Source organism: Cervus canadensis, chromosome 19, assembly GCF_019320065.1.
Source record: "Cervus canadensis isolate Bull #8, Minnesota chromosome 19, ASM1932006v1, whole genome shotgun sequence".
In the NCBI taxonomy this organism is placed as follows: Eukaryota; Metazoa; Chordata; class Mammalia; order Artiodactyla; family Cervidae; genus Cervus; species Cervus canadensis.
Window position 1 is genome coordinate 18,471,573 of NC_057404.1, and position 23,047 is coordinate 18,494,619.

A 23,047-nucleotide genomic window follows, 5' to 3' on the forward strand; every position below is an offset into this window, starting at 1 on the left:
TATAATACCTCTTAAAGTTCAGCTCTGTTGAAAAAGCAAATAAAAGGGAAAAACTCCACAAGAAATGCAAGTGATAAGTAACCATGAGCTACCAGAAGCTCCTCATAATTGGTAAGAAAAGTCCTTTGGAAGATTCGGTCTGAATACTGATATATCCCTATAGGGAAAAAAAAGTTTTATGCAGTGTAGTTCTCATATGGAGATTAGCACTCCTGAGGAGAACTAAAACATCAGTTTCAGAAGGAAAAAAATTGTTAAAATGAGGCAAAAATCTACAGATTATGTTTTGTCAAAATGGAGTACAAAGGGCTAAGGAAACAGTATTTTGCTATCTGAAAGACACATTGGGAGAGACAGTTTTTGTTAAGAGAGGAGAAACTGCATGACTCCAAAGCATTTTAAATAGCTCCGAAGAACCCGCTTGTGACAAAGCAAGAGCTGAGCTGTTCCCCAGTAAGCCACAGACAATGCCAGCAGAGTCTGCACTCCGCTTTAGTTCAATAATGGAAAAAGAAAATGACATTTAATTAAGAGTCGCCTGCCTTCCAGGTACTTATGACATTGAAATCAGTGTGGACATAAGGCATTAAAGCTGACATCAACATAGTTCACCCAAGAAGTCATTTACTTAAGATTTACAACTGACTGTAAGAGAAAAGTGAAAATTTATGAAAGGTTTCCATCTGGCAGTCTATATCGTTAGTATTCACACTGATAGCAGTAATGATTTAAATTTCATAATCTAAGTGAAGATATGCATCAAAAAATTCTCCTAAAATATGTCTAATAGCTCTAACTGACTGCTTTATTAGAGTCTGTCTGTGGAAAAAAAATGTTAGATATCAATGAAGAAGTCATCAACCGTTAATTTCAGTCTATTCAACTAATATGCATAATAAAGTGGCAATGATGTGGCTGAAACCCCCACCCAAACTCTCTGAAAGAGACACAATAAACTAACTACCTTCCATTGCTTTAAGAAGTAAAAACTGATTGCCTTGTTTGATCTGGTTATAGCAAGCATTTCAAGTCATAGCAATGATTATTTATTAAATATTAATGACTGTTTTGGAGAATGGAAGGGAGTGAAAAATGCAGCCTTTTGCATGTGTTGTTCAGGGGGTATGAATAAATCCTGTTAACAGAGAGGAGGAAATATGTATAAATCTCCTACTGCAGAAGAATCCCTGTGCCATCCATTTTTCTGAATTAAAGCACACTGTCACTGCAAAACACCCTCATATTGTCAGAGCAGGCCTGTGTAAGAAGACAAACCCTTGATACCCTCTCCTAAAACTGTAGATAGAGAAGTGTTTAAAACAAAAAGAAATGTGGCTTGCACAGCAGAACACAAAATTAGAATACTATTGGCTGGCGCTGGGTACAGATTAAAAACATCTTTAACTTTAAAAGAGGTTAATATAATCCCAGGGGTTTCATGTAAGAGGCTGCAGAAATAAAGGAAAGAACAAGAATTCCGGAGTCAGGCTGCAGGCAGGCATTAAATTTGGCTCCGCCGCATTTTAGCTCTGTGACCTTGAGCAAGTTATGTATCCTCTCTGGTTGTCTGTATTCCCCTCTGGAAAACAGCACCCAGCTCATTGGGTTGTTGGACTAAGTGAGTACATGCTCAGACATATCCAACTCTTTGTGACCCTATGGACTGTAGTCCACCAGGTTCTTCTGTCCGTGGGATTTTCCTGGCAAGAATACTGGAGTGGGTTGCCATTTCCTCCTCCAGGGGATGCTCCAGACCTGAGGATCAAATCCTCATCTCCTGGGTCCCCTGGGTTGTCAGGCGGATTCTTTCCCACTGAATCACTTGTGAATCCCAGGTAGATGTTATATAGGAGTTTCCCAAAGCAATGGTTCACAGAGAGATTTCAGCTATGCAAATCTTATCATGGATGTAAAACATTTTTTTTTTCTCTATTTGTGGATAATTGCTTTACCATGCTGTGTTGGTTTCTGCCATACAACATGAGCAAGCTGTAAGTATATAAACGTTCTCTCCCTCTTGAACTTCCCTCCCACCCCTCTCCCCCATTCCACCCTTCTTGGCTGTCACAGAGCACCAAGTTGAGTGTCTCAGTGTTATAAACTTGAATAAACAGAAATCTCACTTAAATAGAGTTGGGAGACCAGAAGGGGGAGCTCTCATGATGGAGGAATGAAAAGAGAGAGATGCACAAGGAAAAGATCTCCTTCTTCCAATTCTTGTGCAATTGTGTAAGCAGTCAATTCTACCAGAGTCAGGGAGGAAGTAACAAGGTAGACATCATAGAGAAAGTAAGGCTTGAAATAAATTGTGATTTTAAAATATTTGAGCTTACCAAGTTGATTGAAGGGGAGGGTGAAAATATTGCAGAAGGAGAGACCACGTTGAACAAGTAGACGGTGGAATTGGTACTCTCAGAGGTTTGTCTAAAGAGATAAAATATCAGGGAAGTTCTTATATAGTGTTCATGGAATTTGGAATTTATTTGGTGAGTTAGAGGCTTTTCTACTGTAAAATCTGTGACAACTGATGATGCAATTCAGGACACATATCCCTGGAAAATCCCAGAATTCGAGTGAAATACTGAAGGACATCATCACAGTCATTGCTGGTAGTGGCCACATGTTGTATGTCATGACAGAGGAGAAAACTACACACAACCTCATTTCTTGCTATTCCACTCAGGAAAGATGTTGAAGTTCAAAATGGCAAAATTCACATTAAAAATTAAATTACTACTGATCTTCAATAGGTTAACTCAGTAGCAGACATTCAGTTCACACTTCACCAACTATCCTAATGCACTGATAGGTCCTTACAAAGAACTTCCACTGTGGGTAAGGGGAGGATCAAAGGATTTTAAGCAGAGGAGTAACAGAGATGGAGATGTACATTTTAGAAAAAATTTTCTAGCAACATGGGATGAATGGAGTGAATGGGGTAAGATGATGGCTAGGGCATCATTTAGGAGACTAGAAGTCATAGTTCTTACAACTTACAAAGAAAGACCAAAAAAAGCATGTGTCTGTATGACACATTTTGAGAAAGAGAAAATTTGTCTTTCTTGGTGTCTCTGCTTAATTGAAAACTATCTTCAAGTAAGTTTTTTTTTTTCCTCCCAGTAATCTGTCAGTAACAGTACTTATCCACTTAGTTCTACCTTCTGTCTCTCTTCTCTCTCCCTCTCTATTCCCTCAGCATTACTTCATCCCTTCCTTGGGAGAACTTGTAAGTATGTTTCAAGATCTTAAGCAGTTGTGCTGTCAGTGGAATGGAGTGGTTTCCTCTTAATGCCCAGAAACCCATGAGGATAACAGCCCAGGTTATGATGATGAGGTCCTGAATTGAGATAATGGCAAATAAAAGGAAGAGAAAGAAATAGAACAAGTGAGTGGTAAACTATGGAACTTGGTACACCCTGCTTGTTGTCAGTGGAATCCACTTTCTGACTGAACAGATTCCCAGAATATTGTAGGTACTCAGCAAGTATTGCTGAATAAATAAATAAGTTTGAGAAGCAAAATGCAAAGCACTGAATTATGTTAGGATGAATCAAGTTGAGTCAACCATGACTCTCGCCCTAGAAGATTTTCTGTCATTACCATTAATCTGAAACCTTAAGACATGGATAGCAAATATCTCCTTCATTTTATGCACTCATGGGATTCACTTTAAGTTGACTACTACAGTTTTTCACTGTTGAATCTGAACACACCATCAGAAGCCTTCAGAAGACAATGTTCCAGAAAGTCATTGCCAGTTGATCCAAACTGACAAGGGAAATGGAATCCAATTGCCTATTCTTAGACTTACCAATATATTTAATGAGTTGAAAAGGAATCAAGCAGCAAACTGAAAAAGAAAGAGCTAATTCTTGTTTTCTTCCTATGCTCCCTGTTACTGTATTTCTTGAGATTCTTTCCTAATGAAGGAAAACGAAAGCATTTACCATCAGCAGATGCCAGCTGACAAGTTTTCAGTCTCCAGAGGAGTAGAAGGGGAGGCCTATGTGGGTTGAGAAAGGACGGGAAGGATGGAGTGAGTGGGTTGGCCAATGTAAAGAACTTATTTTGAGAGAAAAAGATGAAATTTGTTCTATTTATTTTGTTAACACAAAATCTGCAAAAATGACTCCTACACAGATCTTTTCAGCATAAACCATCTAGGACAAATAAAGATTATGAAAACCACATCAGGCAAGAAATCAAGGACAAGAACATTTAACGCTGCTCTCACAATGAATTCATAGAATAACCAGAGATATCAACCACCTTTCAATTTCCCTATTGGTAAACAGGGGCTCAGAATTTCTTCCAATGATAAAAACCACTTATCTAATGTATACTAGACATTCTAAGCATTTTGCATGTATTATCAAAGCCTGGCACATATCTCCCTTGGAACCAGGAATGGTGAAAATGCATTCTCCTTTTACTTTATTTGTATTATTGTCCCCACTTGTTCCATGGCAGAAACCAAGGCTCAGTAAGATTAAGAAACTCAAGCTCACCTCATACTAAAAACAAAGTCTGCCTGGTCCCAAAGCTAATCAGAGTAACCACTATGTCATATAGAATCTGCTCACTGTCATTTTTCAAATTACATCCAGGCAGTTGGTTAGGCTAAGACTGAGACTTCAGAAAACAGTACAATCCCCATGTGTGGTGGTAACACTTCTGTTTAAGAACATAACACCGACAAGACTGAAAATGAACACCATTCAGCAGACACAGCCTGCTTAATGACTACCAGTGTCCTGCTATATGCTGACTGACATTGGCATATAAAACACCTCATGAGGCCTTTATTGACCGGTTAATGTCGCTCCCAGGGCTAATGCAGTAGTACGTTATCCACAATGGAACTGTGGAAACCTGTATCCAGTGGCAGTCACTAAGACTAACTCAGAAACATAGTTAACCTGGGCTGCCTGCCATTGGATAAATGAAGAACTTTGGCTGCTTTATCTTCCTACAACACAGATAACAGTAATGCCCTCGTGAAAAGACTGGTTCTTTTTTTTAAGAAGTAAATATCCCCTTAGCATTCACGATTACTAGATGATTCCACATTGTTGCCAGGCAAGAAATAGGACCTTCTGGAAATGTGCTCTCTCAACATTTGGCACCTCAAACCTAGAGGAAGAAAAGAACTTGGCAAAACCACTTAGAAGGATGAGAGATGTAAGTCCCATCATGAACCATTTTCCAGTGGTAAATAACCAAGCTTTTATTGGGTGAATGTAATTAGAGACAGATTTCAGTGCAGCTTGGATACAGCTGTTTCTGTCCTCCCAGTGCCAGGCTTTTCCTGGATCGTTCTGTGGCCATTGGCAACTTAGCCAATCAGTTCTGCCTTGGTGCACCCATTTGATCTCCTTCTTCACTGAGATGATAGACCTGCTTATTAAGACTGCTCAGAACTCCAAACAAGGGCCCCAAATCTCAAAGTCACCTTGAGGTATATACCTCCAATGGCATATCTTATCTTGATAGTGTTTGTTCTGGGTTTGCTTGGGCTTTAGGAGGTGCGTGGGGAAAAAATCCCTACAAACAGCCTGATGCCTCCCTGTCCCTGCCAGTAAAGGTTTTGCTTCTCCTAGAGATCAGAGGAATTAAAGAACAATGTCTATTGTCTATTCTTCTGAAGGAAGAAATGCAAAGACCTCTATATACAGTTAAGAGAGAGAGTGTCCACAGCAAAAAGAGATATATGTAGATGCTCAAGTCTCCTGTGTTTTTAAACTATGATTGCTTGCTCTTTATGGATTTATAAAATTAGGGAACCTGATGCTGGGAAAGAATGAGGGCAGGAGAAGGGGCGGCAGAGGATGAGAGGATTGGATGGCATCACAGACTCAATGGACATGAGTTTGAGCAAACTCTGGGAGATAGTGAAGGACAGGGAAGACTGGAGTGCTGCAGTGCATGGGGTCACAGAGAGTCAGACATGACTTAGTGACTGAACAACAACAACAAAAATTAGGAGAGAGCTTGTCTCTCAAGGTCCCAAATATGAGCATATAAGATAGTGATAGGACATCAGGATAAATTCAGTTTCTGTGCCTTGATTGAAACAGTAGAGGGCTAAGAACATCCTTGGTCTTAGATACGTCACCCTTTACTTGTACGTAGACTTAAGACAAAAGCTTCATAGACATAAGCTTCAGATTAACCCCCTCAACCATTCACCTTAACAACAGGAAAGCCTTATCCACGCCTGGGCCCAATATTCTTTAGATGGGAAAAAGTCTCATAGTTTTATATAGGTCAGGAAGCAATATAAATAGTGCTTGTATTTGTTAGGAAATAAAGGAAGAGAAAACCCTTAGACCAGTCTTTGTTTTTGGAGTTTTGCAATTTTAGTCTCCTTGTTAACAGTAGGAACAAAGTGCCATCTGGTCAGGAGAAGAGAAGTGCCACCAATTTGCACAGAGCCTAAAATAATCTCTCTCCACCCTAGATGGTGAGTAACTACTAGAGGACAGGAACTGTTATTCTGGTCATAGTCCTTGTCTCACAATGCTGAACACAGAACTGTTCCTCCAAGTTACTCTACAAAAGTTCATAGAGTAGACAACAATACTCGAAATGTTTCTTCTTCAGTTTGTACTGAAGAGAGGAACACTACTTTGTTAAATCTCTAAATGTAGTTCTGTCTTTGTTTTCAAGGCAACTGCAAGTAGTACACCTTCTTCATTCTGTTGGCACTTGAGTCCTAAAAATAAGGAGACTGAATGTAACATTGTCGACAGGGAAGAAGTCCTGCAAACTCAATGAACAACAATCTCAAGAGGTCAACTGGTCAACCTTCAAGCCAGTGATAATTGCAGTGATCCCCCCTTTCCCGTGGCTCAAAAAGGCATTGTATTTAGATGAAATCAAATTCCTTACTATATAAGATCCTATTGCTACATAACAAAGGACCTCAAGTTTAGCAGCTTGAAACAACAATTTATTATCTCACAGTTTCTAATGATCAGGAATCTGGAACTTGTTTGCTCAGTCATTCAAGCACAGGATAAGCTCATGAGATTGCAGTCAAGCTGTTGACTGGAGTTGCAGTGATCTGATGGTGTGATTGGGACTGGAGGATCCAGTTCCATAATAACTTATATGGCCTTAAACAGGAAGCTACATTTTCTCACCACGTGAGCCTCTTTGCAAGATTGTTCACAAGATGGCAGCTGGTTTCCCCCAGAGCAGATAATCCAAGAAAGAGAGAATAAGAGAAAGTCAGGGAGAACCCACACCCAAAATACAACCCATGGTATTATTTATAACGTAATCTCTAATGTCCCATACCATTACTTCTACCATATTCTACTGGTCACACAGACTAATCCTAGTACAATGTGTGGAAGGACCACACGAGAATATGACTGGACACCACCTTGGCTTCCACACTTACCCAAACCCATAATATAAAACATGGTCCCCTCTCTTCTGACACCTCCAAATTCACCTCATGCCATACTCCACATGCAAACCCTGCTCTCGTAACCTGCCCTTTCAACACTTCCTAGATGGTTCCAGTGGTCATGTATGGATGTGAGAGTTGGACTGTGAAGAAAGCTGAGTGCCTAAGAATTGATGCTTTTGAACGGTAGTGTTGGAGAAGACTCTTGAGAGTCCCTTGGACTAGAAGGAGATCCAACCAGTCCATCCTAAAGGAAATCAGTCCTGGGTGTTCATTGGAAGGACTGATGCTGAAGCTGAAACTCCAATACTTGGGCCACCTCATGCGAAGAGTTGACTCATTGGAAAAGACCCTGATGCTGGGAGGGATTGGGGGCAGGAGGAGAAGGGGACGACAGAGGATGAGATGGCTGGATGGCATCACTGTCTCAATGGACATGAGTTTGAGTAAACTCCGGGAGTTGGTGATGGACGGGGAGGCCTGGTGTGCTGCGATTCATGGGGTCGCAAAGAGTCAGACATGACTGAGTGACTGAACTGAACTGAGGTAGTTCCTTGAAGTATTTCCTTCCTCAGTTTCTTTTTTTGCTCTTTCCTATGCCTAGAATGCTTTGCAGCAGTTCTCCAAATAGGCAAATCTTTTTCATCAGGTTAAACATCCCCTTATCATAAAGATCTTCCCAAAGCACCTACTTTAAAGAATCTCTTCCATTATGTGATACCCTATTCTTTGTTTGTTTGTTTTCGTAGCGTATTTGGACTTAATTTTACTCCTGTATCTAGCTGCTTATTTCCTTTCTATAAATATAATAAGCATTATGAAGACAGTGATCCTGTCTGTCATGCTCACAGTTGCATCTTGGGTAGCTGGTACTAAATTGGTGCTTGATAAATATTTGTTGTCTGAAGAAAAAGGTACGATCAATAGATCTTCTCAGTCAGTATCCCATACTCTAACCACCCTGACCCACCCTTGCACAGTGGGCCAGCGGGCATTTTCCTCAATCAGGCATCAAAACAAACCTCAGGACACCTATTTCTTTCCATATCCTCCATCTCATGACTCAACTTCCTCTAAGCAGTCACAGGCAGAGATCCAAACAGGCTTAGCACCTCTAAGGTTTCCCTCCCACCTTCAGGTATGGCATTAGGCTTTTCTTTTAAAGTTCCTATAATGTCAACACATAATCAACTCATCATCTTCCAGCTAACCTAGCCTTTCTTGCTCTGCTGCACCAAGATACCAAGTCTTCCGCCAGTTGCCTCATATTCAATTTCTACTACTTAGACCAATATTGTCAGTTAGCTGCTTGGGCATTCTGTCTGCGTGGGCTGTCAAACTCAGCATCACCCAAGGATATTAAATTCCTGACCTCTCTCAAGTCCTCATTTTACAATCTTGTGTCAAGGCTGGTTCCACACCCACACTCAGCCAGAACTCCCAGAACCCCTGCTTGGGTCCAACAAGCAAGGCTCAGTCTGAACTAGAACAATCTAAGAAGTTCAGACAACTGCCCGTTTCTTATTTTTCTATGGCCTTTTGTTCTCTAGAGATCTTGTTATCATTTGAACTCCCGCATATAAGATGTTCAAATGCTGAATTGCTTATTTTTCTTCCATTGGTTTTAGTTAGAGCCTAATTGCCGATTTTAATCAGGTGCAGTGTATGCAGAAACATTTTATTGAATGTTCCCCTTCCTTTAACCTTAATTCTACATTGTGAAGTGAAATCTGCCAGTAGATCTAGGTTCTAGCCCAAATGCTAAATTTATCATGAGGTTCCTGATCTGTAAAGTAATAATATAGATGTTTTGAGATGCTCACCAAAGCCTTCCTAGATTTTCTAAGTGTAATATAAAATGTCAAGGCACATGCAGCTTTCTGTAGTTTTTGTTTGTTTGTTTTATTCTCTGATCCTTTAGTTACTTCTGAAATCAGATGCCAGTTCCCTCAACAACAGACATGAAATCCAAAGCCCAAGTTCCCCCTCTGCATGTATTCTCTTGACCCAGGTAGCCTCCTTGCTCTGCCTGGAACTTCCATTCTCCTTTCCTCAGAGATGTGTTAGAGTCATCTTCCATAGAGGTGAACAGGTCCCTATCCTGAGACATGTACTAACCTCTAGAGACTTTACACCAATCAACCCTGACAAGGTTGCCCCCATCATTAGCACAGCTTGACTTTCTAATCAACTGAGACACAAAGTCTGTCACATTCAGAGAAGACTGAAGGATTTGTCTATTAGCTTCCCAGATGTGTCCAGGGACAAAAAGAAAGAAATGAAAAAAGAAGTAAGAAATCTAAACTGTTTAAACCTGAGCGCCAATATACAGGTACTCTGTCCCCTTTTATTCACTGGGAGATGTTACAAAACACAGTCTTAAAATCAGTTTATACAAAATGTTTTCAATTCTTTTTGCTTTCAGGGTCTATAAACAAGAATTCGTGTTAAGTTTTGGACTTTAGAATGATAGCTGGAGTCACGCTCAGGATTTGTTGAGTATTTGCTTTTTTTTTTTTATTTGCAATGTTTTATTAGTTTTAGGTTTACAGCAAAGTAATTCATATTCATATATATACACACACACACACATTCTTTTTCAGATTCTTTTCCATCGTAAGTTTTAAGATTTAAGTATAAGATTTAAATTATTAAAAGATTTTTAAATTATTTTTAAAAATTATAATTTTTAAATTATAAAAAATATTATTATTAAAAGATTTAATTATATTTCCCTGTGCCATATAGTTGGTCCTTGTATTTTTATCTATTTTACTTATAGTTGTGTGTATCTGTTAATCCCAAACTTTTAATTAATACATGCCCCTCCACTATCCTCTTTCCCATTTGATAATCGTAGTTTGTTTTCTATGCCTGTGAGTTTTTTTCTGCTTTGTAGAGAGGTTCATTAGTATCATTTTTTAGATTCCATAAGTGATATCATATGACATTTGTCTTTCGCTGTCTTACTTTACTTGGTATGATAATCTCCAGGTGCATTCATGTTGCTGCAAATGGCATTATTAAGTAAACTTTGTGCAAAAATAAAAGGAAAAAGTACCTTATTTAAGCAGGTGTTTCTGCACAGGCCGTTGACTTGGTCCATGGAGAGATCCTCTATGAAAAGTAGAACAAATTTCTTTAGGGCAAATGCAACTTCACCCTGAAGTTGTTAGCAGAGGACACAGTCTGTCAAGCAGAATGGTGACTGTATTTCAGTCCCTCCTCACCTTTGGCTTGGATGAATATTTGTTGAATAAAAAAAAAATCATAAAATAATATTCTGTGCATATTGCATTCTGTGTTTCCACCCACATTCATTGTTCTCTGTTATATTTAGGGTACATAAACAATCAAAAGAAGAGACTAGATTGTCTCTACCTGAAGGCAAAGTATCTTATCTTTTTTATAATTTTTAATTCAATAACGGTGCCTAAATCCAAGAGTCTTTTCATCTCTTTACACACACACACACCAAACAAGCTCCCAGGAAAAATCTCCAGCGAATAATTATCATAAAACATTCGAACACATCTACTTTCATTACTGAACAATGAGTGATAAGCAAAACTACGGTCATTCTACTCAGGCTCCTGGTACCTTGGGAAACTTTTCAAGTTTGTGAAAGTGATAAGAGATTGGTCTTCCTCAGTCTGAAGCCAGTTTCTCCACATTCTCTTAAAACAACTTGTTTCAGAAAATACTTTTTTCTAATCTTCTTTTTTTTTAATCCTTACTGATATTTTCCTATAGAAAAACTAAGAGATAGTTCAGACTCTGTGGTTAAAGAAGGCCACTTGTGCATTCCTATCGAGGGTTTTAAACTAAGAGGATTTCTCCAAAGTCCATCATGAAAGAGTCTTTCAGTTATGCAACACACCAAGAAAAATAAAATGCCTCAGAATTATCTCCTCCGAGTACTAGTCTCTTCTGCTTCCTACCACACACATTTTAGCTACTGTGCCATCTGTTAAAATTCATTATTAATTATTTTACTTTTCTTCTGGGGTTGTTAATTGTTGTTAATCTGCCTTCAAGACAGGTTAGAGTCATGCAAGCAAATGAACAACTCAAAGCAGAAAATACATTTCACAGACCTGGTTCATTGTCATAACTCATCCAATTATTTTCAATGAAATGGTTATTTTAAAAACTGGCTAGAGAGAAGGGAGCCATATAACTTTGAGAAAGTTAAAAATAATTCCTTTAATATTATAGGATTAGATAGCTATTGTTCTATATAGATATACAGACAAAGGCATAGGTTACATATTAGGGTTCTTTAAAATAATCATTTGCCCTAGGGAAAAAGAATAAGCAAATCATTGTTTTACTTTATAGAATATACAAAATTAAATAACAACTGCTTTGCTCTGAAAAACGAACAGGTATCATATATCATGTATCCCAAATGTTAAAAAAAATATGTATCAATAAAAAGGAATGATTAAAACAGCAAAAAATAAATTAATTTTTAAATCTTAATTTACTGAAATCATTCTTACCTTGTTTTGGATTCTCTTATAAGCAGAACCTATGACATGCTATATGTGATTTTGCATTGCCTGAGGATATTCTTCAAAACTTGGTTCTAGAATCTTTCTTTCTCTATATGTAGTTATGCCTTCATCTGCTTCTAAGTATTCACTTGCTTCCATGGTTTAACTTACCATGGATTTGGCTCTCAGACACTTCTTCAAGCAACCCCAGGACTGTTCTGCTTGGAATTCAAACCAAGATTTCAAAACCCAATTTTATCATCTTGGATTCCAATAAATCCAGCTCTTCTCATTTTCCTACCATTGATGTAGAAATCACCATCTTTATGTCTATGCAGTTAGGCATTCTTGAAAATAATTTTTCATTTGCCCCTTTCTTTTGTCTACAGATCAGTTTCCCAATACTGTAGATTCTCAGTGGTATAGTTGTTCTTAATGCATTTCCTCTTTCTCAGTACTTAGCATTGGGGTTCTACCTCAGTTCAGTTCAGTTCAATTCAGTTGCTCAGTCGTGTCCAACTCTTTGAGACCCCATGGACTGCAGCACGCCAGGTCTCCCTGTCCATCACCAACTCCCAGAGTTTACTCAAACTCATGTCCATTGAGTCAGTGATGCCATCCAACCATCTCATCCTCTGTCGTCCCCTTCTCCTCCTGCCCTCAATCTTTCCCAGCATCAGGGTCTTTTCAAATGAGTCAGCTCTTCGCATGAGGTGGCCATAGTGTTGGAGTTTCAGCTTCAACATCAGTCCTTCCAATGAACACCCAGGACTGATCTCCTTTAGGATGAACTTTTTGGATCTCCTTGCAGTCCAAGGGACTCTCAAGAGTCTTCTCCAAAACCACAGTTCAAAAGCATCAATTCTTTGGTAATAATAAGAGGTTCTACCTCTTATTATATTAAACCCAAACTATTTCTGTAGCTACTTTCTGGTCTTAAACCCCCGACTTCAAAAGGATCCCCATCAGTTAATTAGGACTTATGGAAACACATCAAAGCTATACACTAGCTGTCTAAGAGGGATATCTTCTTCCTGAGTTTTTTCCCAGATTCCTGAGTTTTCTTTTTCCATGATTATGTGTGCATGCTCAGTCACTTCAGTCATGTCAGACTCTTTGCAACCCTATGATCCATAGCCCTCCAGGCTCCTCAGTCCACAGGGTTCTCCAGGCAAGAATACTGGAGTGGGTTGCCACGCCCTTCTCCAGGGGCTCTTCCTGACCCAGGGATAGAACCCGCATCTCCTGTATTTACAGGCAGATTCTTTACTGCTGAGCCACCAGGAAAGCCCTCCCATGACTACAGTAGTGACCTATTGTTCCCTCTTCCAGAACATCCAGAAAAATTATACTTTCCAATTTCCTTTGGGTTGAGGCTATCTGACTGAGTTTCAGCCAGTGAAATGGCTATAATCCTCATGGTTATAAACATCTCAGACAGGCATCATATCAGGCCTCGAAGGTGACAAGAAGCAGCCCAAGAAGCAAGCTGAGGAGCTGGACAAGGAAGATAAGTCATTCAGTCAGAAACAGAAGGAGGAGCAGAAGAAACATGAGGCGCTAAAAGCAAAGGCCATAGAAAAAAGCCACCTGGCTACAGGTGGAATTAGGAAATCTGGCAAAAAGTAAGCTGTTCCTTGTGCCTGAGGCAATGATGATCCTTAGTTCCATTCCTGTTTGAACATCTGTGTTCCCTGCCGTAATATCTGTTGCCACCTATAGCTAGAATGAAGTATTGTCTTGGAATCTATTGTACATTTAAGGATAAAATTTTGTTAAAAAAAAAAAAAAAAAACTCACAGGATACCCCATATATCTCTGTGACTGGTTACATTGGTGGCCACCTGTTCCAGAAGGTATAGCTAGAAGATAAAGAAGAGCCACCCTGCCTACATGGCAATGTGGTTGAAGAAAGAAATAAACTTAAGTGTGTTCAACACGCATGACTCAAGGTTTTCTTGACACAGGAGTGACATTACTACATGTCACTTCATTCTACCTGCTGATCCCCAAGCCCTTAGATGAGGTAGCCAAACACTGGGGGAGCAAAAAGTGAGTAACTTTCTCAATCTACATTCATGCAAAACGAGAGACTACAAACTAAATCATCTTTGATTTAAATGAATCAGGAAATAAAAATGGATCCAGGAAAAATTATTATCGGGTTATATGACATCATCAGTACACTGCAAAGCAAGACATCAGACATAGCGCTCCACCAAATCATTGACAACAAGGCTCAGTCAGCTCCAGTTACCTCAGGTCTTAACCCGCTTGATTTTTCGGTAACAATGGGGCAGGAGGTAGACATCTCAACCATATTGACTCTTTTATTCTACAAAGACTAAGAAACTCTCCCCAGCACTCCTCTCAACCTTTGACTGAAGTAAAATATCCACATTCTGTTCCTAATCGTTTACCTTGTTTTCCACTTTCTTCTGACTCTTTCAGATTATCTCGTGGGTTTGGACTCTCTGCCTGGCTCGGCTTCTCCCGATAGCACTGCTCTTTAGGTCGTTTTGGGCTCCAGTCTCGATGGCATGTGGGCCGGCCCAGAATATGCATTTCAGCTAGTCCAGGCTTTGGGAACTTCAGCCTGGCTTGAGATTCTCTCCTCGTTGGTTCTGAGATACTTCAGTCCTTTTACTTGAGACCCTGAACCCTGCCCACACACTTATAAATAGTTTTTCATTAAGTCATCTTTAAAGTACCAGTTGAGACCTCTTTTGTTCTCTGCCAAGAACTTAGCTAATTAAATAAAGGAAAAAAGCAATGGAACCACCCCAGTCTTTGTTGTTGTTTAGTCGCTAAGTCATGGCTGACTCTTTGTAACCCCATGGACTGCAGCATGCTGGGCTTCCCTATCCTTCACTATGTCCTGGAGTTCGCTCAAAAACTCATGTCCGTTGATTCAGTGATGCCATACAACCGTTTCATCCTCTGTCACCCCCTTCTCCTGCCCTCAATCTTTCCCAGCATCAAGGTCTTTTCCAATCAGTTGGCTTTTCACATCAGGTGGCCAAGTATTTGTAGATTTGGCCATTATAAACCTGGAGACTTGTATAGTTCAATCAGAACACCCTATCCAGTAAAAAAAAACAGCACAACTACTAAAGTGATTGAAAAGTAGCTCACGGACTCCTGTGGCAGTTCAGTGGTTAAGACCATGCACTTTCACTGAACAGGGCACAGGTTCAAACTCTGGTCAGGGAACTGAGAACTCACACGCCTCATAGTGTAGGGAAAAAATAAAATAGTTCAAAGCCACTTGTAATCCACCACACCAGATACAAATCTCACTAGAAGCAAGGTGTTCCACAGGGTGGATCCAGATGCATGACATGGGCTCTTCCCCTGTCATCTGCCAGTGACATTCTTTATGTTAAATAATAATAATTAAAAATAAACACCTTGCTCTGGTGCTTCCATTGCCATTCCAAAAGAACTAACTATCCCTACAAAAGATTATTTACAAACACTGGTCTTTCCTGGTTCTTGAACTAAACCCAACAGCATCTAAGTTTGGGAAAGACCACATCTTCAAGTAGGGAGTGAACAAAACCTCTAGCCTTGCAGAAACTCAGATGTTACTTTTCGATTTGTACCACAGTTGGTCCTAAGTGTGGTATGTGTGTGTGCTAAGTCACTTCAGTCGTGTCTGACTCTTTGTGAGATCCCATGGACATTAACCCACCAGGATCCTCTGTCCATGGGATTCTCCAGGCAAGAATACTGGAGTGGGTTGCCATTCGCTCCTCCAGGGGATCTTCCCCACCCAGGATCAAACCCGGCTGTTTTATTTTCCTTCATTGGCAGGTGGGTTCTTTACCAGTAGCACCACCTGGGAAGCTCCCTAAGTATGTTATTTGCCCTGAAAACAAAGAAGGACTTGAAATTTTTATAATACAGTGTGCTCCACACAGAAGACATGGAGATGTCTTGTCTCTCTGCCAAGCAAAGGACATTGAACCATTCCAAGTGACTCTTTGTAAGGTGCAGGGTTAAAGTACTTTTCTGCATGTAGATAAAGCCAGCCAATTACTCAGCGAAAAAAATTCCCCGTGAAATAGCTTTTAGATGTACTTGTTCATTGTCCATACAAGCATTTATCTTAAAAGGATATGCTCATCTGTTCCACTCACTAACGTTTATACCTATCCAAACCACAATTAAATCCTCTTGAAAATTTTGTTTTCATGATTATTATGGAACTTAATCATATTTATGGCCAAAACCAGTTTAGTCATTTGAACCAGGCATCTCTTGCAGAACAGACCACCTCATTGTAGACAGACCATATAACACCTTTCAGACAAATGCTCCCCACAACCTGTCCCCAAAGCAATGTGAACTCAATGTTCTATGAATGAAAGGGAGGGGTAGGAGGACTTTCCAAATATTTTTATTCTCTGAGATATGCATATACACAAGGGTATGAATATATAACATTTCAATATTGTTGGAGTATACATGTATATTTCAACCTGTTGCCAAAATATACCAGAAGTTTCTCTTTAAAAACATGTAATCTTTCCAGATGTGGCACTCATAAGTCCACAGTCTTTGCAGGGCCCAATCAGAAGACTCTACTCAAAGAAAAATAGCACAACTACCAAAGTAGTTAAAAAGGATGTCAAACCCAACCGTAATCCATCACAATCTCTCCTTTTCTCTACACTTCTCTCTCACCTCCATCTTCAACCAACAGTGATATTTTTTTTTTTGAATAGCCAAAAACTTTCTCCCTCGCATATCCTCTGTGGCCCCTACATGGATCACTAATGTAGACTGGCCTAATATTGTTGACTCTCAGCCAACAATAATCTTTCTCTTGTTGGGAGCAGAGAGAGAAGTTGGAAAACTGAGGATAATAATACATGTGGAAAGTTTTTCTCTAACACAGTGCTAACATTTAAATAAATATTATTTAAAAGTTGTGAATTTTACTATAATCAACTTTCTATTGTGAGAAACAGAAATTCAAACTAGCTCTTGAAAAATAGAGTAGTGGAGAAGGGGAGAATTGTCCTTCCTATAAGCATACAATAGGCATTTGGGCATTCAAAGACAGGAAATTAAACAGAGCTGGGCCTTCCTGGAAATTATAAATTCAGAAACTGAGTCTTCTGTTTCTCAGGGGCCTATCTCCATCTTTGTTTATGTGCTCTCTGTTCCCTTTATTCCTCTTCCTGAATTGCTTTGTTTACTCAGCCTCCACTTTGCCCATAATGAGGACATCAGCCTCTGATCTTTCAAATTGGTCTTCTTAGTTAAACCACCTCCTATGTGTCTTAGTTCAAAATCCGCCCCCCCCCAAATTAAGATTTAATTTAGTGAATTGATTTACTTCCTTGGGTTAGGGATTCTTCCCTGGCCCAAGAAGCCAGAGCTAACAAACGGGATCTCATGGGATGTAATACTTCCACTTGTAGAAAAAATAGCATACTTTCCAGCCACACCTTTGGAATTCTGAAGTCTAGATGAGAGCTGTCAGTATAATCCTGATGTTTGACATAGGCTGGTGACAGGTTCTGGTAGATGAACTGACTCACCATCCTTTCCAGCTTCCTTCTTAAACTGTGGACAGCTAAGAGCCATAATTCCCAGACTCCCTTGAAGACAGATTTTGGATATAAAGTGTTTTCCATTAAATCTTAAATACTGCCCTGATACTTTGTCATGAGATTTTAGAAGGTGAGCATGAGAGAGGGCTTCCTTCTGCCTTCGTTTTTGCCATTGCAAACATGGTCATGGAAAATATTGGGATTTACTATGTGTAGGAGCATTTGAGGTCTAGCCCTTATCCTCATGTGAGTGGGGTAGAAAAAGCCAGGAAGTTGACCCTGAATCACAAACAAGGTGATGTGTTCCTGGGGATACTGTTCCAGGGGCAGTCTCTTCATTCAGTAGGGGCAGTCTCTTCATTCCCCACATTGTTGGCAAAGTGAACAACTTCCCTGATAGCAAGCCTAACAGGCTTGTTCTGGAGGTCACTCCCAGGGACTGGCCCACATCTGAAACCTATGGCCCTTCCAAAGATTGTGTAAGCACTAGTTTCTTATATTAAAACTCGTTCTACTAAAACTAGCCACAGTGGTTTCTATTTCCTGCAACTGAAAAGTCGCTGGGCCCAGATCAATAAGACGCAGTGTAGCAATCAAAATCTAGAGGAAAGAGAAAGCTGAACAGTCAAGAAGTGTCTCCCAGGAATGGAAAATTACTGTGAGGTTATTAAGAAGCTTATTCTCTGTTCTAGTTGCCTAAACACGGAGGGAGCTTTGAGTACAACCATAAAATATCCTCTGTTAAAGGAAAAACAGCTGGGCAGTACTTAAAGCAGTAGGAACAGACTTTATTCAGGAACTATAGCAATAAGGGAAACAAGACCCACGTATAGAACCAGCCTCAATCTGAATATAACAAGGAAAGGTAGAGATGTGTAGCCCAGAAGCAGGGTAGGGTGTCAGTGGATGAAAAAAAATAGTACAAGAAAACATCACGGACAAGGGGGATTCTGGTGAAACAGATTCAATAGGATTCTAGCTGAAGGCAAACCAAAGTGATCAGACACCACCTGGGGAAACATACAGGATGAGGGATCTTATCAAATGATCAAACACTGAGGGTGGAGAATTCTCTCTAAAGGGATTTAGCATGATTTTTGCGAAAATTGGGTGATGCAAAGATGGACATGTAAGTTCAAAGGTCAAGGCCTACTTGAGAAGAGCATTCAGAGGCATCGGACTGAAGTTAAGTCAAGGACAGACTCTTTGTCCCGTCTACTCCAACCCCAAAGGTACAGGTCTGGATTCTTATAGTGGGGGTTTTAAGGAAATGAAGGAGTAAGCCCAACTTCTTAGTAAAAAGTAAAATGACTGTCACACTCTGAGACCTATAACAAACTAAGAGAATAAAGTTAACATTGATGAGAAAAAAAAAAATCATTCCCCTGAACTGTCAAGATGATCAAGTTCTATTTGAGAACTTTAATAGGCACAGAAATCACAGGAACAGATAAAAGCTAGATACGTGAATGGAGACTAGCCAGAGTACCTTCAGCAGGTGAACTTTAGTAGATAGCAGATCATGAGACACTCAGAACAGTAGGCAAGATGTCCACGCTCATCGATCAATGGTACAGCCCAGCCCTCCTAGTCTGAGTCTCGGGGCCATTCCTACTGATATCATTGGTGGCCGCATTGCTGATGTTTCAGGTGAACACACTCCTTTTATTTTTCTTGACAAAAGTAACACAGATCTAAAGGAAGATTCAATTAGATACTTTCTTATCAGGATTCTAGCATGATGTGAGAAGTAAAGGGAAACTGTGGATTTGAAAAATGGGGAAAACATGCATGAACATACACACAGTTAGAAATAAGAAAATGATAAAAAGGACTTGGAGGCTGATATAAGAAAAATAAGAAAGATCAATTTCAGAAGGAAAGAGAATAAAAATGGCAATGGTAAAATGCGATTTAGTAAACAAAATTTATTGAGTACCTACTCTGTACCAAGCATTGTTCTAAGGGCTGGTGATATTGGAATGAGTTATAAATACAAGGAGAAAAGACATGGTATAATGAGACTTAGATTCTGATAGTGAATTAGGATAAAAATCTACAAAGAGCTTTTTTAAAGCAATTTTGACATTTTCCTTTAGAAAATTGGCAGCCATATTTTTAATTTTTGAAAAATAATTCTGGCTCATGTTAGAAATGGATTATAAAGAGATAACACTCCAATCCATCTACTCTTGTAGATAAAACAGTTAAGGGGCTATTGCAATGGTCCAAGCAAAACTCATTATCATCTTCACCACCATGATTATCACTTGATCTTGTAGAATTACTTTCTAATTGCTTTCATCACTTTCTATCTTGAATAATTAGGTAGCAAGAATCACATTGGTAAAGGAAGAATAGGAAGTGTTTTCTGTTTTGGTTTAGGTTTGGAAGGGAACTCAGAGCACTACTGTGGCCTGTTGAATTTGAGGGACCTATATCATAACCTGGCTTCCCTGGTTGCTCAGCTGGTAAAGAATCTGCCCGCAATGCAGGAGACCCAGGTTCAATTCCTGGGTCGGGAGGTCCCCCAGGAGAAGGGATAGGCTACATACTCCAGTATCCTTGGACTTCCCTGGTGGCCCAGACAATAAAGAATCCACCTGCAATGCAAGAGACCTGGGTTCTATCCTTGGGTTGGGAAAACTCCCTGGAGGAGATCATGGTAACTCACTCCAATATTCTTGCCTGGAGAATCCCCATGGACAGAGGAGCCTGGTGAGCTACAGTGCATGCAATGGTAAAGAGTCGGACACAACTGAGCGAATAAGCACACATATCATAACTAAGTTAAAGTGAAAGTGAATATGTTAGTCACTCAGTCATGTCCAACTCTTTGTGACCCCACGGACTGTAGCCCACCAGGCTCCTCCATCCATGGGATTCTCCAGGCAAGAATACTGGAGTGGGTTGCCATGCCCTTCTTCAGGGGTTCCTCCCAACCAAGGGATCGAACCCACATCTCCTGCATTGGCAGGCAGGTTCTTTACTATCTGAGCCACCAGAGAAGCCCAACTAAGTTAAGGTTAGCTCCAAAGATCAATCATTATAGTTTGAGAAACTGTAATTAGCATATAGTTTATGCTTTCCTACTGGGCTTAAGGAAATGTTTGCTAGATCAAAGAAAGTCAGTTTCTCCGCAGTATACACCACTAGGGGCTTGGAGCTTCCCTTGGTTTTATGTTCTACTCCAATTGCACTAACCCTTTCTTGTCCCTCCAAAAATTCCCTCCAAGGATGAATTCCCTGCACTGTCACAAAAAGTTTTCATAATCTTGGAAAATATTATCAGGTCAATGATTTCTGAAATGGGGAAACCTCCAAGCAGGCTTTTAAGTCAAATCCAAGTAAACTACGTGTCTGTGTCCAAAGACAGTTCAGTTTAGTTCAGTTCAGTCACTCAGTCATGTCCGTCTCTTTGTGATCCCATGAATCGCAGCACGCCAGGCCTCCCTGTCCATCACTAACTCCCGGAGTCTACCCAAACCCATGTCCATTGAGTCGGTGATGCCATCCAACCATCTCATCCTCTGTTGTCCCCTTCTCCTCCTGTCCTCAATCCCTCCCAGCATCAGGGTCTTTTCCAATGAGTCAACTCTTCGCATGAGGTGGCTAAAGTGTTGGAGTTTCAGCTTCCACATCAGCACTTCCAATGAACACCCAGGACTGATTTCCTTTAGGATGGACTGGTTGGATCTCCTTGCAGTCCAAGGGACTCTTAAGAGTCTTCTCCAATACCACAGTTCAAAAACTTCAATTCTTGGGTGCTCAGCCTTCTTCACAATCCAACTCTCACATCCATACATGACCACTGGAAAAACCATAGCCTTGACTAGACAGACCTTTGTCGGCAAGGTAATGTCTCTACTTTTTAATATGCTATCTAGGTTGGTCATAACTTTCCTTCCAAGGAGTAAGCGTCTTTTAATTTCATGGCTGCAATCACCATCTGCAGTGATTTTGGAGCCCAAAAAAATAAAGTCTGACACTGTTTCCACTGTCTCCCCATCTATTTCCCATGAAGTGATGGGACCAGATGCCATGATCTTAGTTTTCTGAATGTTGAGCTTTAAGCCAACTTTTCCACTCTCCTTCACTTTCCAAAGACAACTAATATATAATCAGGACCTAGTACCAAGTCCAAAGGACTAGTGCCTGAAATGAGTTTGAAATAACTATAATACTTTAAAGAAGTTTAAATATATCCTCTGGCCTGGGAATACCACATTATTTATTTCTCCCCACACCATCATCCACCCTGCCAAGCTTACTAGCTATACTATGCCCTAATGCACCTCCACGTGGCCCCTGCCTTCTTTGACTACAGTTTATTGGACCAGAAGTAAATGACTGAACCAAATTGGGCTATTAGATTGTCTCTCTTGGGAATCACTTAATTAAAGCAATTCATTCTAAAAGATCATTAAAAACACAAAGGCTGCCCTTTTAGGTGGTCTGTTGTGAAGAAACAGATACAGGCAGATGAATGACAAAGAACCTGGAGAAAAGCCAGGCAGATAAGCATAAATGAGAGACCATCTGACCAAGGATGAGAGAGATAAAGCAGCAATTGTCTGACATTGTCTCAGGTCCTGGGAGCTCCCCAGTGATCCAGGGGCATCAGGGAACAGAAGAACTAATGTGTAGATGCCCCTTGCCCTCCCCCTTCATCTCCCCCATCTCTTCTGATGACAAATTGAAACTGAACTGAAACATCAGAGTTCAGCATAAAAGAGTAGACTAGGAGTCCATTGAGAATCTGGTCTCAGATGCATCTCTCTGCACCACTGAGAACTTAAACTTTCTGTGAACGGTACCTAGCCAAGGATACCTGCTGCTGCTGCTAAGTCGCTTCAGTCGTGTCCGACTCTGTGAGACCCCATAGACGGCAGCTCACCAGGCTCCTCCGTCCCTGGGATTCTCCAGGCAAGAACACTGGAGTGGGTTGCCATTTCTTTCTCCAATGCATGAAAGTGAAAAGTAAAAGTGAAATCGTTCAGTCGTGTCTGACTCTTAGAGACCCCATGGACTGCAGCCCACCAGGCTCCTCCGACCATGGGATTTTCCAGGCAGAAGTACTGGACTGGGGTGCCATAGCCAAGGGTACCAGCAGTTTTTAAAACATGTGCCAGCTGCAACTTTGTGTCTCAAGGTCTCCGCTTGTAACTATGCAACCACATCCCACTCCAATGGATTCTTACTTAACAAGCACCATTTCTTCTTTTCAGCTCCAACTATAATTTTTGATAAACAACTCATGTAACTAACTGTAATCTTGCCATTTCTGCCTTTCATCAGCTTCCCTGATTTTGAAGTCTGGGGCAACACAGTTTAAGTGCTTCTTGTATCTATGTTTCCTGGGCTGCAGTTCTCACAAATCCAAATAAAAACCTTTTAGTTCATTCAGTTGTCCATTTCTGACATTTTGGTTAACACTTCCAATCATCTTACCTCCTTTGTACTTCAAGGAAGTTTATCTCTTTGCTACCTAGTTGCTTTTAATTAAAAGCAAAGGAAAAATTCTGGCAAGACAGAAGAAAACAGAAGAAAACAGAAGAAGTCTTACT

General features: G+C 40.2%; 1 protein-coding gene across 1 annotated transcript in view; it reads left to right on the forward strand.

The window, feature by feature from the left end:
• LOC122422023 (translation machinery-associated protein 7-like) overlaps nucleotides 1–13,545 on the forward strand; it is a 71,459-nt gene extending 57,914 nt beyond the window's left edge. Inside the window, exon 4 of the mRNA XM_043438192.1 lies at nucleotides 13,354–13,545. Coding sequence (XP_043294127.1) covers nucleotides 13,354–13,545 — 192 coding nt within the window. The remainder of the gene's footprint in view (nucleotides 1–13,353) is intronic.
• Nucleotides 13,546–23,047: the final 9,502 nt, after the last annotated feature.